This window comes from Cucumis melo, chromosome 11, assembly GCF_025177605.1.
Source record: "Cucumis melo cultivar AY chromosome 11, USDA_Cmelo_AY_1.0, whole genome shotgun sequence".
Classification (NCBI taxonomy): domain Eukaryota; kingdom Viridiplantae; phylum Streptophyta; class Magnoliopsida; order Cucurbitales; family Cucurbitaceae; genus Cucumis; species Cucumis melo.
Genome location: NC_066867.1, coordinates 12,339,078 through 12,357,540, shown reverse-complemented (window position 1 = coordinate 12,357,540; position 18,463 = coordinate 12,339,078). Strand labels below are relative to the sequence as shown.

Below are 18,463 nucleotides of genomic sequence, written 5' to 3'. Positions count from 1 at the left end.
ATTATATTCTTCAATTTCACTAATAATTTCTCAATAACAACTTTATTGAATAAAATATGATTACAAACTACGAGTTTTACGACATGAATTCCAACGTAAATTTGTTGACAAATCTTTTAAAGTAGTTGTTTAAATAATCTAAAAAAACAATCCCAAAATTTATCAAAATTCACTTTTGAATCCCATTCTTTATTCCTGAAAGCTTGTTTTAATTTTATATTGGAATTCCAAATCTTTTATGTACGCGTATTCAATAGATAAGGGAAAGTTCAGATTCCTGATTCAAACAAAAAAAAAGGGACTGAATTAAATTGGATATTTGTGCTCCAAGTTCAAGATAAAAAAAAAATTAAATGAGAGTTTAATTGAAAGCCTGACTAATAGTTGGATTGATTTTTTTTATTATTATTATTAAAGATCAGTGACACTTTTCAAAGAAAAAAAAAATGACATTCTCTAACTTTGTTGTAAGATAATTGAAACCATATTTCAAATTTTAAACCAAAGTTCAAGGTTTCAACCAAATTTTATTTCAATGTCAAAACCTTGGCATTATCAAGCGTTGCCTCAAGTCAAATTATGGACATGCTCCAAGCTTCATCAAATCAATATCAAAGGCAATGAGAAATTTCAAAAGGTCAAAATTCTACTCCAAATCAAAGTAGAAGTAAACAAAACAATAAATTCAAAATTATATTTCAAATTTGCGTGAAAAGTTGAATATATTTCAACTTTGAAAAAAAATGTTAGAATTTAGGACGCTACTCAAAATTCAATTTACAATTAAAGTTGAGCATAAATTCTACTTTAGTTCAAATTAAAGTCCACTCTCGAACAAGAGGGTAAAGAATCAAAATTCATCTTTTGTTTACTTGGGGTAAAATGCGTCAAGCAAACAAAATTTCAGATAAAAAAAAGTTTTGGGCTAAAATCTCATCAAAGTAGAAGAATCAAATTGTACATTCATTTCAACTTATCTTTTTCGGGATTCACCCACTCATACTGTGCACGAATCTCAAAAAAATGGGATAATTATAATTTGATTGCATTTGATAATTAAGTTTTCTTATATCAATTCAAATTCAAGCCCCATATAAAAAAAATAGACCGAAGAAGATAATAGGCCCAAGTCCAACCAACATATGGACCCAAGTCCAAGCCTAGCCAACACGTAAATGGGCCCAAGCCCAAGCCGAACAAGTAAATTTGCCTAGACCTATCTAAAATCCATGAAAATTCTCTATAAATAGACACCTTTTCGAGGGATCTTTTAGTTGAAGGAAGAATTGAAGCTAGCCTTGAAGAATTGAATATTCAAACTTCTAAAAGCTCTCAAGACGTGAAAGTTCTTATCAACACCGAAATTACCGTCTTCTGAAAGTTTGAAGACTTGGAATATTAAACCTTCCTTAAATTCTAGAAAATTGAACCTCAAATTGATTTGAACACGAAGATAGAAAAAAAAAAAGTTCTAAGTTTTAATTAATTTAAATTTGAGAGAAAATATCAAAGGAGTAAATATTAGAGATTATATCTACTTCACCATAAATCAATATACAAGGTTCAATTTTTCGAATTACATCTCTCTCGAAATCTTGTGCGAACAATGTCACAGATAAGCCTATTTTCAATTTTTTTCTAGTTATGAAAAGAAAAGAAAACAAAACACTTCCAAGGATATTTTGTTTGAACAAATTTAAAGTTCAAACTATGAGTTTAAAGCTTTTTAAAGTCTGAAAACATGATCAAGAGACTCTACTTTAAAGGACTGGAGAATTTTTGTATGATGTAACTAATACTAAAAGCAACACAAAATTAGAAACAATAACACTTTTGAATGAAAGACTTCTGGATTGTCATGACAATCAAAACGTCGATATATTCACAATGTGAGTTGAAATATGTTGAAAGAAGCAGATGCTGCTAAAAGAGGGGGAGATGATTCAAAGGAAGTGTGAATATATTTGATGTAAGGATATGGGAGAACAAAAGAAAAACAAAGAAACAATAGAAGGTGGAAAGAAAAGGCGATAATTTATGGAAGAGACTGAGTGAGGGGTGGACCCATTTTAATAAACATTTTCATTGTTGAAAGATAGATTGTTGGACTTATGTGACTTTCTCTGTTCACTGACCTGGTCGGAAGGGAACTCAAAAGTGTTTTATCTAAATAAATAAAATATAATTTTAAAAGTACAAGTAGACATCGAAATTAATCAAATCAAAATGAAACAACAGTACTAGTACACTAACTACAGGTAATGCTAAGTTAAAGATAAGAAGAACAAAGGAGTCTACAACACCAATTCCATTCCGTCTAGGACGGCTCCATCCTAATTCCATCCCCATATATCATACATTTAAAACTTGGATTTTACGTTATCTACTCCCCCAACATCCTCTGCTTGTGAATATAATATACGCACGCATGACTTGATCTGGAGATAACAATTGAAAAGATGTAAGCACAAGAATTATAATATTTATGTCGATATCGACATCGAGTGTCTCAATCATGTTAGCATTGAAAATTTGCTAATATTCCAAGATTAATTCGGGATTGATATCAAATTTTATGAATCAAACAACTAGCTAGCAAGTAGAACAGACCATCGAAATTGAAACAAGACAAAAATAGATCACATTGGAGCTTGAAAGCATTAACTATGAAAGAAGGGTGAGAAATGGCCGATGATGTCCCTAACCAGCGTGCAACTGCACCTACCGTTTAAAGACAAAAGCCTGCCATTTGGAGAGTCGTCATGACACTTCAAACTTTGACAGATAAAAGACACATGTATGGAATACCATTACACTCTCATAATGCTATGACACTACACTCTAGTTACGAGGATGAAGCAAAGAGCTCCGCGACACTCCTTATCGACAAAACGACCCCCCACTTGCAAATCGATAAATAAAATCCCTCGTGTGTGACACATCTCTAAATCCAATGCATTTGTTAAAGTTGTCCTCTGTTTCCTGTACAAATGATCTAATAATCTTGTCATTCATACTACGTTGTAGTGCAAGCAGCATACTTTGAAGTTTTTACAAATTTATTAACTAGTTGAGGAGGTTAATTTACAACGCTCTTCTTTTTACTACGTCATCCAGATTTCAATTTTAGGAATTTGTCAACGAATATATTGATAAATATCAATATCAACATAAATAATGAGTAGTGCATTATGTTGCATTACTCGATTTCTTTTTAAATACAATTTTGCTTCGTAAATTTTAAGTTTTAAGTTTGTTCAATATAATCTTAATATATGTAATTTAAGTAAATATAAATGTTAGTTGTTAAATTTTTTTTTTTTTTTACCAAGATTGGTTAAACAATAATGATAGTTTTCAGAAAAAAAAAATACAAAAAAGACGATAAACCTATTTTCAAAATTTAGTAAAAATGATTATAAATTATTCTTTTTTTAAAAAAAAAACCAATAGTAAACTAGGTAGAAATTACAACTAAGTTAAGATGATATGAACTTTAGCAAATTTGAATTTAAAATCCTTTGAATCTGTGAACCCCTAATTCTCAATCACTAATACTCTAAGTAAATATGTCAACTCTAAGTATTGGATTATCACACATTGTCTTTTGATCAAATATCTTATACTATAATAAATTCTTGGTCTAAAATCGGAAGACACCACATTCAATCAAGAGAGATTCATGCTCATATCCTAAGTTTTTATTTCTTTATTTTCGATTATGTCTTTGCCATAGTTGGAAATATTCTTCTTTTGTAAATCTTCTCTACATGACAGTAGTATTTAAGAGAGTTTATGAGAACGTTTATATATCAATTTTTTATGAATATAATTTGATTGAATTCTCAAAACTTTTTATAAATAGCCTCTCACTAAAAACCCTAATCCATGGTAAAAAAAAAAGACTAAAATATTAATAATATTTATAATAATCTATACATTTTCATCAAGATCGATTTTTAAAATTTTGACTAATAGAACACTTCTGGTTAAAAGTTAAACTTGTAGTTTAACCATCTAAAGATTTTAGTGAGATAGGGGGAAATTGAAACTAGGAAAAGATGGGGGTGAGAGTGCAAAAATAATAATGATGAAAAGCAAAATATCATAGAGGGTGGGGCTCATGAAGGAGCAATCTGAGTTTAGTGTGTGAGTTTGCTGAAAGCTACAAAACACTTACAAGTGGGCTAGGGCTATGTCTCTCTCTCTCAACTTACTCTAATTTAATGCTTTTTATTTTCTTTTTCTTCTACCTCAAAAACTTCATTTATTAACTACAAGTTCTTGACTTGTCATGGGTCTACCCATCTTTCTCACAAATATTGAACATCCAATAATTTAATCATGGCTTCATAAGTTTAGTGTTTATATATTCTTCATTACTCTGATAAGTATTTGTCCTTATTTTTCCTGTTTAATTTTAAAATAAGACAGGTAATTGATACTTTGTTTTGGTTTAAAGTAAACTACTTATTTTTTAGTACAGCAACTTGATGTAAGTGATTTGAATATCTTTCACAACTTTTTTAGATAGTAGTTAAAATTTAAAAATATGATATTTATCAGAGTAATGGATTCGTTTGATATTTAAAAATAAGCTAAATTGTTAAAACGCTCCCAGACTTAGGATAGGTTCGTTTTTCATCTTGTCTATCATTTGTGTTGGATAGTAATTTTCTTTTTAGTTCTCTATATCCTAAAAATTTACTTATTTTTTTCTTTTAAATTGTCAATTATAATTTCTAGAAAAAACTTCAATTCTAATTCAAAATCTAAAAATAAAAAAACATATTTTTGAAAAACTTCTAGTTTTAGTTTAAAAAAACAGATAAAGATATAGAGTACTGGTGGAAATATTAAGCCTAATTAAGGGGGAAAATAATAAAATATACTGATGAAACCGACCTTACCAACCTTTGAAGCAAAGATATAGGCCATTGCTTGAACCATTCAAAAACATTCTTTTGTTTTATGTTTTGTCAATTTATCTGTTTTTGTTCGTTTTCTCCTTCTCGGAAAATGGTGTGTACGCTATACATGTAATTAACATTGGTATAACTTCTAAGGATACTTCAATTTATTACTTCCATAATTTAAAAAAATAAATTTAAGTGACCATATACCTTGTTCAAAAAGTACTTTCCAGATATATATCAGTATATATTTTAATTTACGTACTTTCATATATTATATAAAATTCTATCTTACTTATTGTTTGTAGAATTATCATTAAACTCAAAGCCTATACTAATCATTGTATAGATTTATTTGACAATACATATTTAAACTTAAAGTCTTTTACCCCTAATTGTTATGAAAAATTATCGATACAACAAAACAGGAAAACATATATATATATATATATATATATATATATATATATATATATATATATATATATATATATATATATATATATATAGATTTGAGTCTAAGGAATTTACGTTGTCTCCTTAAGACAAATTTACTCACCCTAGCACTTGAGGTTTTAGAGTAATTGTCTTCTAGGATAGAACAGATTACCTTTCTTCTGAGAGTAGCACCTCATCTAGAAGATCAGCGAACAAAACTTTGTGGATCTACCAAACGTGAAGATTGTGGATAATGGAAAGAAAATAGATTTTGGAAGAAGACAAATGATAATGAAAATCTTCCTCTTCTTCAACCAAATGAAAAAGAACCTATTTATAGACTTATTTGTGGAAAAGTCATGTCCTTTTTTCTATAACACTTTTCATAAAGTAATGCATTCATTCATGAAGAAACACAAATAGTTATCGGTTTCATGAAGTGATGCATCCATTCATGATACATCCGTTCATGAAAAAACACAAATAATTATAACCATTTATTCCAACACTAATTACATTATGATGTTGGTCTAGCTAATAGCTAATTGACTTGTAGACTTATATAATTTAATAACAAATTAGCTAGTAAAGAAATATATATATATATATATATGTATGTATATATATGATGTCTATATATATATATGTATGTGTCTATATATATGTGTATGTGTATATATATATATATATATATATATATATATATATATATATATATATATATATATATATATATATATATATATATATATGTGTGTGTGTGTGTGTGTGTGTGTGTGTCTATATATATATGTACACCTTAGCTTCAACTAAGATATAAGTATATATCGGCCTGAATTAAGATATGTCAAAATTCTACCACATATATTATGTTAAACTAAAAAAATAAAAGATAATTAACAATATTTCTTAAATTTATCTTTCCTATGTTATCCTTTTTTGAAATGTGTGTATGTGTGTAGGTGTCGCGCACGATACAATTTCAAGATTCATTTATATCTCCTCTAATTAACTACAAAATAAATAAATGTTCCTTTCGTAATCTTTTCCCCTAGGTATTAAATTGTGTAAAACTACTAATTAATCACATTAATTATTCTCCCATCTCATCTAATAATAATTTAATTTCTACAAGCATTCACTTTGTTTTGTTAATCTTTAGTAAATTATACTTTTGAGAAAAATGCATTTCTTTTAAAAATATAGTTGCCTTCTCTAACTTCTTAAATATTTAGAAGTAGGATGAAATTATAATGGTTCGTTTTCTTTCTCCATCATCTTTTATTTGGAAATTTAATCAAAGTCTTATATTAACTTTTTCTTAAGATTAGATTTAGATGATAATCTATAAAAGCAGAACAAATAAGATATCCGTAATTGTTTAAGATTTTTCAAAAACTATCCCCTAACTATACTACATTAGATATTATTTTATATTATCTAATATTTAAATATGATCAACATTATTTTAAAACCAAAATTTACTATCGTCTTTACTATTTTAATTTTTTTATTATTTGTTCCATTGCTTACTATTTTTTCTTAAACTATCCCAAACATATATTATTATAATTCAAATTAAAATAATATACCTACCAATACAAACTATTTGAATTGAAACGGTAAGAATTAACTTCTTAACCCAACCTCTCAAACAGCTCAGTGAGAAATAAGAAAGTTGGGGAAAAAGTCTGATTATTAATTTTATTGGTTATTAGTGTTGGAATTATAATTATTATTACACCGGGAAACCCACAAAAAAGAAGAAAAAGAAAGTGTTTTTTCTCTGGCTAATAATGTTAATACAAGATACAATAATAATAATAAGCAAAGTGGGGGAGAATAGGAGAAGTAGTTTCCATTTAAAAAGAGGATGATCATATTTGCAAAATGCAGGGCATGCAACAGGTAGCAGCAACCATTGAGAAATGTCGTCAAATTAATGGAAAGAGCTTTTGTCCAGCTCTCACAGCTAGTTGAGAATTGAGATTAGTGATGATTAAGCAGCACAAGTGGGGGGTATTTTTGGAATTCCCTGTTTTTGGAGTTCAACTTTAACACTGTCTAGAGAGGGAGGCTTTAATCCAAGAGGAAGTGGTAGCCATGGCTTCGCTAAAACATCTCCAATTGCTGAGTCTATACTCTCTTTCGACTGTCATGTATATCCACCGTTTAAAATAATTACAATATAATATATATGTATGTATTCAAATTCAAATTAATAATTAATTATTCAAAAAGACTTACGGGATAAGAGTCGAGGGGAGGGTGAGTGGGAGAACGGCCTACGCTCGTTGTGGGCTCAGCGGCTTTGTACATCGGATGAGGCGGTGGGATTACCGAGAAACTTGCCCCACCAAATCTCTGCATCCAAAAATATATATATAATTATTTCTTTTACCTTCTATAGTTTAGGACTTGCTCTAAAGAAACCATTATTTGATTTCTACTGCCATTCTCTTTCTTTTCTTAGTTATAAATATCCTTACCAACAAATTCATTATTTCTTTTCCCTTTTAGACCGTTTCAGTTCAATCGAACTCAATTGACAATTATATCTTCATTCAACATGGTATAAGTATACACACACACACACTTTCTTAATACTAAAAAAAAAAAAGGACAGTACGAGAAATCAAATTAACTTAACATGTACTAACACATGACAAGAATCCGCTTCTAGTAACCAAAACTGATTCAATATTGATCAAGTTTAATTTTAATAAACTTAAGATAGTTAGCTAAATGTTACATTCTTAAAATCGTACAATTGGCTAAATTTTCTATAAGAATAGAGTTTTTAAGATGCTTTTGTATTTGGGTTAAGAAATTAAAGTAGCTAGATATATAATATAATGTATATGTATAATACATTTTTAGATTCATTGTCAATACATGAATTTCTAATTCCTAGAGAACAATTATTGTTGTCTTATGTGTTCTTGAGTTTTCTAAGAAGTTCCTTCTGTTTGAAGCTTGTGAGATTTAGAATGGATTTTAGAGTAAGTTGCTTGTCAACACTTTCAACAAATTTAGGGTATGAACTTGAGAGATTTTTTTTCTTTTTGGAAATATGAAAACTATTATAAATAATTTGTGACAAAAAACACCGTTTTCGAAATAAAAACTAGAAAACCAAATAGTTAGTATTGAATGAACCCTATAAATTCATGTAATAATTCAACTCTAATTATTCAGTGTCCATTCTCCTACCTCATTAGCTTCCTCTCCATAATATATATAGATAGATATGTGTGAAATTAAAACCTCTAACCTTTGATTTATGATATATATCATAATAGATTGAGATATATAACTTGGAAAAAGATGGATGGGATTTCATAAACTTATTCATTAAGTAAAACAAAAGTAAACGAAAACAAATGAAACCCACATAAAAATTAAGAATTATGAAACGATTATATCCCAGTTGGTTAGTGGATTAATGTTCTAAATGGAATCGAATGTTTGTAAATGCATAGAGACAGATAGAAAAGCTCCAAAGAAAGCAGGAGTCAGAACACAGAAATTACCGTGGTTGGTATTGGCTGTGGGAAGCATGGCGTTCCTGAGGTTAAACCATTTGGAACCTACAACAACACAACACACAAAAAAAAAAAAAAACAAACACAAATGAAAAAAAGAGCTTGTACATCTCGTGAGTGAGAGAAAAAATATTACAAAAAATAACAATGAGGGTTTTTTTTTTAAAAGAAATAGAAATATTATACCCGTTGGTGGTGGTGGTGCCAGTAGGAAGGGTCAGGGGGAGGAGGAGGAGCGGCGGCGTGTGGCCATGAGGATGGCGGAGGAGTAGGTGGAGGCGGCGGAGGAGATGGTGAATGAGGGAGGTGCTTAGGCCACACGTGCAAAAGAGATTGATCCATAGCAGGAGGATGACCCCACACGTGTAAAGGCCTAAAATGAGGGTGCATGGGAGTCATGGGCGGAAATCCCATGGTGGGCGGTGCACCCCATGAACTCACCTCTCTCTTTCCTCCTCCACCTCCACCGCCTCCGTACATCTGCCGCCTTTGGCTCCAACTCGCCGCCTCCGCTTCACGTGCCAACAAATGTTTCCGATGCGACCTATATTTCTGCAAATAGCAGACACGAACATATGACCAAACGAAATTCATTTATTATTACAACCTAATGACAACCTACCAAATTTAAAAAAAAAAAAAAAAATCTAATTTCTAATTTTCAGTTGATGAATTATTAAATTCCCAATTGAAAGAGAGAGCAGTTAAATTAAATTACTTGAAGATGGCTAGCAACGTTATGGCGAGTGAGACACTCAATTCCCATAAGCTCCAATATTCTAGAAGGAACTGCCTTATCCACTCCCAATTGTTCAACGGCTTGTACAAACCGCCGGTGCAGCTCTGGTGTCCAATCAACCTACACCAACAAAAAAAAAAAAAAAAAAACTTCAAAATTCGAAACTTTTTGGCTAATGAAAAGAAACCCTCATCTTAGAATATTATATTATTACCTTAACTTTTCTCTTGCCTTGAGAATTTTTGGATTGAGACGAAGATGCCTTTTGGGGTTTAATACTTTTATCGCCACTATCTTTCACCAAAGGGTTTGCTTCAATAATATTTGTTGGTGTGGCCAATTCATCATCTCGTTTACTCAAAATCTCTTGATCCACCACTTGACTAGAAGATCTAGAATCCAAATCTTTCTGATCTTCATCGTCGTCGTTGTCTTTATTACCGATAATCTTTAATGTATTGTCGTCGAATTTTTCTAAAGAAACTGATGCGTTGACTTCCGATTCCTCACCGCCGCTAACGGAGAATTCAGCGAGGAGTTCAGGGTCCATCTCCAAATCAGGCAACACATCTCCATCGTTGATTCCCACAAAAAGATCATCAAAGTTGATGCTATCAAGCAAATTTCTATCATCATCAAAATCGGGAAAATCATCACCTCCAATCGAAAACCTCTCCATTTCTCCTTGTTTCTCATCTTTGTTGCCACTTCTAATAGGTGACAAGGCAAGCATTACAAATTTCTAAACCCTATTTTTCCCCTTCTAAAAAAAAGCCCTAAAGTTTGAAACTTCGCATACAATTTACAAAAGGATTCAATTGGGTATCTTGGTTCTATGTGGATGCGTGGAAGAAGATTATTGATCAAAAAAGGAACTTTTCTTCTTCTTCTAATTGGTGTGAATTAGAAGAATTGACTGAAGGGTTGTGTTTGTTTAATTTAGACGGAAAAGAGAAGAGAAGAGAAGAGAGGTATGTAAAGGGCTTTGGATCTTGGCCACAACTTGAGTATTTTAGATCTCTAGCAATGTCAGAGATTTTGTTTTAACGTTTTTGTTCTGTTTCAACAATTTTTTTTTTTTTCTTTTGCCCCTTTGAAAAACTCTTGCTTGTGGATGCCCTTTTTTTGAATTTTTTTTTTTTTTTTGGGAGGAAGTGTTTGCTTGTGAACTAAATAATTGTATCGCCAAAAAGCTTTGAATGAGGAAGAAAGGATGTCAGAGAGGATTGGAATAGGGAAGTTGATTGACATAGAATCATATAATGTATATATCTGTTGTACAGTGAAACAAGAAAGCGATGTTATCATGTGGGCAAACTGTAACGACCCAACTCCTTATACTGAATCGAAGTCATTACTCAATATAGAACAAGTGGTTTAAGTCATAAAATTTTATTAAAAGCATACGGTTCAAGAAATTCATTTATAAAAGCATAAACAAGGTAGTCATGCAAAAATGTAAAAACGTTCTGAAATCCTACTCGGGCCCTATCTACATAAAAGATAGTGAAAAATAAAAAGTACTCAAACTCAAATGCTAAAATCTGAAATAAGAAATAAGCGGAAGCGGTAGTCCCTATGGCCCTCCTCGGTCTCACTTCGGGTCGCTCGCCAGCTTGCCCTTGCCCTTGCCTCGTCCTCTACCTGAAAACATAAAATGGAGAGAATGAGTATAAAAATACTCAGTAAGGGACCCACTACTAGTCCCACTAGGTGCCTGTTAACTTCCTGTTAGAGTCCTGATAACTGGTACCCAATCTCTGGCACGTTCCCGAACACGTGCAATCATGCGCTCCCGTAGGAACGTAACTCTGGTCTTCGGTGCCCGGGGACACCTAGGACAGTCGGGATGCGAGGACCCCGTCGAGTCACTCGAGTCATGTCTATATCATGCTAGACTGGCGTCCCGTCGGACCACACAGTCCTCAATAGGTGGTGATCCCGAAGGACACCCATGCAGGTACGACTCTAACAGAAATCAAGCTAACAGGTACCCTAATTGCAGTAAACATACACATGGCATCAGCATATAACATGTCACATAAATCATTTCTACACTCTCCGTCCCGACATTCGTCGTAACCACAATAGATCTTGCCACACATAACAGGCTTTAGCACAACTATATCGTCATTTGCATCATACTAGCGTTTATTTCAGGCATCATACTGTCAAATCCTCAATATGCAACATAGGGCATACACAGTCTCATACTTCAAACATGAAACTAGTAGTAGAATCTCTTACCTGGAGATTCACCCGACGAGTCCTAACCGCAAGACACGTGTGCTTTCCAAGCAACGGGATCCTAAATATTTAATAACGCCAAAGTCCGTAATTAGGTCACCAACGATTAACGGTTAAGACTACGTTGAAATAACTTACCCCAGAAAAGGTTGCAGTGGATGAGTCCCTACTGAAGAGAGTCTCTCGCCGCACCGGTCACTCGGTCCAAGACGCCCTTAGGAAAAATAACTTAACTTAGTCCTAAAATAATTTAATTTACGTCCGGACCAGGGAGTCTTACTGGGAAAATGCCACAATAATTAATTAAGTTACCAAAATGTAGGTGGATGGAGCCAAATTGGTCTTGGCGGCTCGGCTGGAAGATGACAGGGACCGGCTCGGCTTGGCGCAGGCGCGGCTCGGCTTTGACACAGGGGTTCACGCGTGCGGCTCGGCTTGCAACAGGGGGAGACGCGGCTCGGCTACGCAGAAGCGCGCGGCGCGGCTTCACACGCGAACGCGGCTCGCACGCGGACGCGGCTCGCACGCGGAATCGGCTTCGGGTTAGGGCGCGCGGATGCGGAGCGGCTCCGGGTTCGGGTTCGACGGCTGGCGGCGCGCGAGGCTTAGCTGCTGGATTCCCGTCGGCGCGGCGGCTGGCTGACGAACGATCCGGCTGCGCTGCGTCGGATCTCAGCGGTGCGGCGTGGCTGGGCTATCCTCCTCCGATCGAAGCGGCGCGGCGCGTTCCGGCTTCGGCTTTCAGAAGCGGCGCGGTACTACGGCTGGCTGAGGGAGACGGCTTCGGCTTTTCCGCTTCCCGGCAGACGAGCGGCACGGCTGCGGCTTCGACTCCCGACTGAGACGTCGCGGCTCGGGGCTTCGATTCGGCGAGGGCGTCGGCTTACGGCTGCGTGGCTTCGGTTTGCTCGGCGTGCGGCGGCTTGGCGTGAACCGACCCTCGACGGCTGGGAGACTGGCGCGGCGGCCTGAGGCGGACGACAGGCGGCGGCGGCGGCGTGGTTGGGAGTTAGGGTTTCCTCTCCTTCTCTTTTCTTCTCTCTTTTTTTTTTTTGAATTAAATTAGCACGGGTTCCAAGGCTCTTTAAATAAGAGAGAAACTAATTTCCTTTCTATTATTTTATTATTTATTTCCAAAAGTATCTCTCTTCTCTCTCTCTTCAATGAAACACCCTTGACCCTTCCCAAGCTTATAAATTAGTTGCTACTAATTAATTGATTAAATCCTCCTTTAATAAATAAAAAAATAGAATAAATTCCAACCTTAGTTTAATAAGGGTTTCCCCCTATTAATTCCAGCAAGACAAAAGAAATAAAAAAAATAAATAAAATAAAAGAAAAACGAAAAGAAAAGCTGGGCGTTACAATCTTCCCTCCTAAAAAAACTTTCGTCCTCGAAAGTTCTAATCCTCGAACAGCTCGGGGTACTGGGCCCTCATGTCCTCTTCTTTCTCCCATGTGGCCTCTTCCACTCCATGGTTCTGCCAAAGGATCTTGACCAGTGGAATTTCTCGACTGCGAAGCTTCTTAACCTCCCTTGCCAAGACCTCGACAGGCTGCTCCTCGTAGCTCAAGTTCTCGCTAAACTGTAGTGGCTCGAAGTCCACCACGTGTGTTGGGTCTGCGACATATTTCCTCAGCATGGAGATATGAAATACGTCGTGCACTGCAGCAAGGGATGGGGGTAGCGCCAAGCGATAAGCCACGGGGCCAATCCGCTCCAGTATCTCGAACGGCCCTACGAAGCGTGGACTCAGCTTCCCCTTCTTCGCGAACCTCAGAACACCCTTCATGGGTGCAACCTTCAGAAAGACCATATCTCCTACTTCGAACTCGAGATCCTTACGTCGTACATCAGCATAACTCTTCTGTCTGCTCTGTGCTGTCAGCATACGAGCTCGGATCTTCTGTATGGCTGCGTTGGTAGTCTGCACTAACTCGGGGCCTAGCATCCTCTGCTCTCCAACCTCGCCCCAGCAGACCGGGGATCTACAGCACTTGCCATACAGAGCCTCGAACGGTGCCATACCGATGGTAGCCTGGTAGCTGTTGTTATAGGCAAACTCCATCAGATGCAGACGGGAGTCCCAACTTCCTGAAAACTCTAGCACGCAGGCCCGCAGCATATCTTCCAAAATCTGGTTCAATCTCTCTGTCTGACCATCGGTCTGGGGGTGGAATGCCGTGCTGAAGTCCAGCCTCGTACCTAAGGCAAGTTGAAGTCCCTTCCAGAACTTCGATGTGAAACGAGCGTCTCTGTCTGAAATGATGGATACGGGTACTCCATGTAGTCTCACAATCTCTGTCATGTATAACTGCCCCCACTTACTGGCAGTGTAAGTGGATTTTCCTGGCACGAAATGGGCCGACTTCGTGAGTCTGTCGACCACAACCCAGATCACCGTGTAGCCCTTTAGGGTCTTGGGCAGTCCCGTAATAAAATCCATCGACACACTCTCCCACTTCCACCCTGGCACACTCAGGGGTTGCAGCAACCCTGCTGGATGCTGCCTAGGTGCCTTCACCTGCTGGCACACCAAGCATCTACTGACAAAGTCTGCCACATCCCTCTTCATGCCCCTCCACCAATAGACACTCCTTAAGTCCTGATACATCTTCGTACTTCCAGGGTGCATGGTAAACGGGGAACTGTGAGCCTCGGTCAAAAGCTCCGTCTTAACTGCGCTGTCTTCCGGTACACACAAGCGTCCCTCAAACATAAGGCCATCGTCAGCGGATATGGAGAAGTCTTCACCTTGCCCTGTCTCCACCATACGAAGCTTCTCGGCCAAGTAAGGATCATTCCATTGAGCAGCGATGATCTTTTGCCTCAAGGTTGGCTGAACTGACAACTGAGCCAACTGTGCGGTAACCTCACCCACTGAGACTGCAATCTCGGCTCTCTCAAAATCCCTGAGTAAGGGGGCCTGCTTGGTGATTAGCGCTGCTGAATGTGCAACCTTCCTACTCAGCGCGTCAGCCACTACATTTGCTTTACCTGGGTGGTAAAGGATCTCGCAGTCGTAGTCTTTCACCAGCTCGAGCCACCTCCTCTGCCTCATATTCAACTCCTTCTGAGTGAAGAAATACTTCAGGCTCTTATGGTCGGTGTAAATCTGAATCTTCTCACCGTACAGGTAGTGCCTCCATATCTTCAGTGCAAAGATTACAGCTGCCAACTCCAAGTCGTGGGTAGGGTAGTTCTGCTCATGAACCTTCAACTGGCGGGAGGCATAAGCAACTACCTTACCTTGCTGCATCAGGACACAACCTAGTCCCTTCTTGGAGGCGTCACTATAGATTACAAAGTTTCCCGAACCATCGGGCACTGTCAGGACCGGTGCAGTCACTAGCTTCTGTTTGAGCTCCTGAAAGCTCCTCTCGCAAGCTGGGCTCCAGACAAAAGGGGTTCCCTTCTTGGTCAACTGGGTCAACGGGCTGGCTATACGTGAGAAGTCTTCCACGAACCTCCTGTAGTAACCTGCCAAGCCCAGAAAACTTCGAATTTCACTAACCGTGGACGGTCGGGTCCAGTTGGTCACCGCTTCAATCTTTGCGGGATCTACTGAAACTCCCTCACTGGAAACCACGTGGCCAAGAAACGTCACCTTCCTTAACCAGAATTCACACTTGGAGAACTTGGCATACAACTTGTTGGCTCGAAGAGTCTCCAACACCTGGTGCAAGTGCTCCTCGTGCTCAGCCTCGGTTTTCGAGTAAATCAGGATGTCGTCAATGAAGACTATGACGAACGAGTCTAGAAATTCCTTAAGCACCCTGTTCATCAAATCCATGAACACTGCAGGAGCGTTAGTCAAGCCGAAAGACATCACCACGAACTCATAATGTCCGTACCTCGATCGAAAGGCCGTCTTGGGAATGTCACCATCCCTAATTCTCAACTGGTGATAGCCTGATCGCAGGTCGATCTTGGAAAAGACAGTGGCTCCCTGCAACTGATCGAACAAGTCATCAATCTTGGGCAAGGGATAGCGGTTTTTGACTGTCACCTTGTTCAGCTCTCGATAGTCAATACAAAGGCGCATCGACCCATCCTTCTTCTTCACGAACAATACTGGGGCTCCCCAAGGCGACACACTGGGCCGGATGAAGCCTTTGTCCAGCAACTCCTGTAACTGGACCTTCAACTCCTTTAGTTCGGCTGGAGCCATTCTGTAAGGGGCCCTCGAGATAGGGGCAGTGCCCGGCTCTAACTCGATGGCGAAGTCTACTTCTCTGGGCGGCGGAAGTCCTGGGAGTTCGTCTGGGAAAACGTCGGGGTACTCTCTTACCACTGGTTCGGAAGATAGGGAAACTTCCGGCTCTCTCACATCCACTACGCTTGCCAAAATACCCCAAGTACCCTGGCTGAGTAGTTTACTAGCCTTCATGGCTGAGATGACCTTGGGTATACATACCATGCCTGCCCCCCTGAATTTGAAACTAGCCTCGGAGGGAGGGTTGAAGACAACTTCCTTGCCATAACAGTCTATATTTGCATGGTTGGCTGATAGCCAATCCATGCCTAGTATCACATCAAAATCCTGCATGTCTAACACTAGCAAGGTCACGTCTAACATACGATTCGCTATCTCTACCCGACATGCCTTTATTTGTTCTTTGGATAACAGGACCTCCCCAGATGGAGTAGAAACCGACAAAACACTACCCAAGGGTTCTACCTCCAAACCCACATGTTGAACGAAAACTGAGGATATAAACGAGTGGGATGACCCAGAGTCAAATAGCACAAAAGCATAATGCCCCAAAATTGGGAGCGTACCTGTCACCACTGTGCCAGCTCGCTCGGCCTCCTGCCGGGTAGTGGCGAAAACTCTCCCCTGCTGGGCCGCAGAAGGCTGGGGCGGTGTCGTCTCAAAGGGTTTCCGAGGACACACATCAGCAGTATGCCCCGGCTGTCTACATCTGAAACAGACTCCACTTCCAGCCAAACAACGACCTCCGTGGACTCTCCCGCAGGTAGTACAAGCGGGTAGCTCTCTCAGAGTCCTCCCGGCTGCTGCAAGCTCCCGTCGGTGTCTCTGGAAGACACCTCCTGACCTCAGTGTTCGCTGCGGTGCTACGTCAGGCTGCGTCTCAACCTTTCTCTTCTGTCCCAAGGCTGACCCTCTGCCGGCAGCCTTAGACGAATCGGCTCTCTCAGGCAGGCTCAAATCCAGTGCTATACGTAGTGCATCAGCATGCGTGGCTGGGCGGAGAGCTCTGACAATGCCCTGAATGTCTAGCCTGAGTCCTCTAACGAATTTCTCCGTCCTGGCAGCCTCATCCCTTACCATATCGGGAGCAAAGCGGGACAGCATATCGAACTCGGCGTCGTACTGCTCCACCGTCATGTCGCCTTGCTCCAAGTTTAGGAACTCTTGCAGCTTGGCGTGCTTCACATTGGCAGAGAAGAACTTAGCATAGAAGTTCTCCTTGAACTGCTCCCAAGTTATCTTATTGACATCGCCCCCCAGCATTCTCTCAGCGGTCTCCCACCAGGCGGTGCCTCGGTCCTCCAAGAAGAAGACTGCACACTGCACCTTCTGGTCTTCTGGGCACTTCATGTACCGGAAAATAGTCTCTATGGACGTCAACCACATTTGGGCCTTTGTGGGGTTGTCCATAGATCCGTCAAAGGTCTTAGGATTATACTTCCTAAAGTCCCGTAAGTGTTTCGCCTCGGCCGACAGTTGAACTGGTACTGGTGGAGCTTCCTCAGGGGCTGGAGGAACAACGGCTTGGGCCTGAGCAGGGGCGGCCTGGTTCTGCTGGGCGGCTAGGAAAGGCGCCAAAGCAGCTTGCAGCATGTCCTGATAGCGCCGCTCCATCGCGGCGAGATCCGCCTGGGTGACCGGTGCATTTGGGTCGACTGCCGGTGCAGCAGGTGGCGCCTCCGGCTGGCCACGACCGGCTCCTCTGCCTCCCCTACCACCTCCTCGGCGTGTACCCCTACGTGGCGGCATTCTCCCTAAAATTCACCAACAAACTTTTCACCACAAGAACTTAACACCCTATATCTAGGTCTTAGACTATTCAGGCAAAATTGTAATCTTAACATTAGCAAGGCTTTAGACATACCTGGCGAGTGCCGAAGGACCGTATAGCCATAGGGTGAAGTAAAACCAAACAAAAATGACTTACATCGTAGGTCAGTCTACAGAACCTAAAACACTGTGCTCTGATACCAACTGTAACGACCCAACTCCTTATACTGAATCGAAGTCATTACTCAATATAGAACAAGTGGTTTAAGTCATAAAATTTTATTAAAAGCATACGGTTCAAGAAATTCATTTATAAAAGCATAAACAAGGTAGTCATGCAAAAATGTAAAAACGTTCTGAAATCCTACTCGGGCCCTATCTACATAAAAGATAGTGAAAAATAAAAAGTACTCAAACTCAAATGCTAAAATCTGAAATAAGAAATAAGCGGAAGCGGTAGTCCCTATGGCCCTCCTCGGTCTCACTTCGGGTCGCTCGCCAGCTTGCCCTTGCCCTTGCCTCGTCCTCTACCTGAAAACATAAAATGGAGAGAATGAGTATAAAAATACTCAGTAAGGGACCCACTACTAGTCC

At 38.7% G+C, this 18,463-nt stretch overlaps 2 protein-coding genes across 2 annotated transcripts in view; both read right to left on the bottom strand.

Annotated features, from left to right (window-relative positions):
* Positions 1–7,029: 7,029 nt before the first annotated feature.
* On the bottom strand, positions 7,030–10,947 carry LOC103496016 (transcription activator GLK1-like). Its single transcript, XM_008457732.3, has 6 exons — positions 9,850–10,947; positions 9,615–9,755; positions 9,083–9,448; positions 8,885–8,941; positions 7,599–7,715; positions 7,030–7,503 (listed from the first exon to the last, which is right to left on the bottom strand). Exons 1-6 carry the CDS (start codon positions 10,366–10,368, stop codon positions 7,351–7,353), a joined length of 1,353 nt encoding a protein of 450 aa, XP_008455954.2. The 5' UTR covers positions 10,369–10,947; the 3' UTR covers positions 7,030–7,350.
* Positions 10,948–11,044: 97 nt separating this feature from the next.
* Positions 11,045–18,463, bottom strand: part of LOC127144046 (uncharacterized) — a 45,381-nt gene continuing 37,962 nt past the window's right edge. Inside the window, exons 2-3 of the mRNA XM_051079593.1 lie at positions 16,666–17,935; positions 11,045–11,279 (exon numbers count right to left, since the gene is read on the bottom strand). Of these exons, the coding sequence (XP_050935550.1) occupies positions 11,230–11,279; positions 16,666–17,848 (1,233 nt within the window). The 5' untranslated portion in view covers positions 17,849–17,935 and the 3' untranslated portion in view covers positions 11,045–11,229. The remainder of the gene's footprint in view (positions 11,280–16,665; positions 17,936–18,463) is intronic.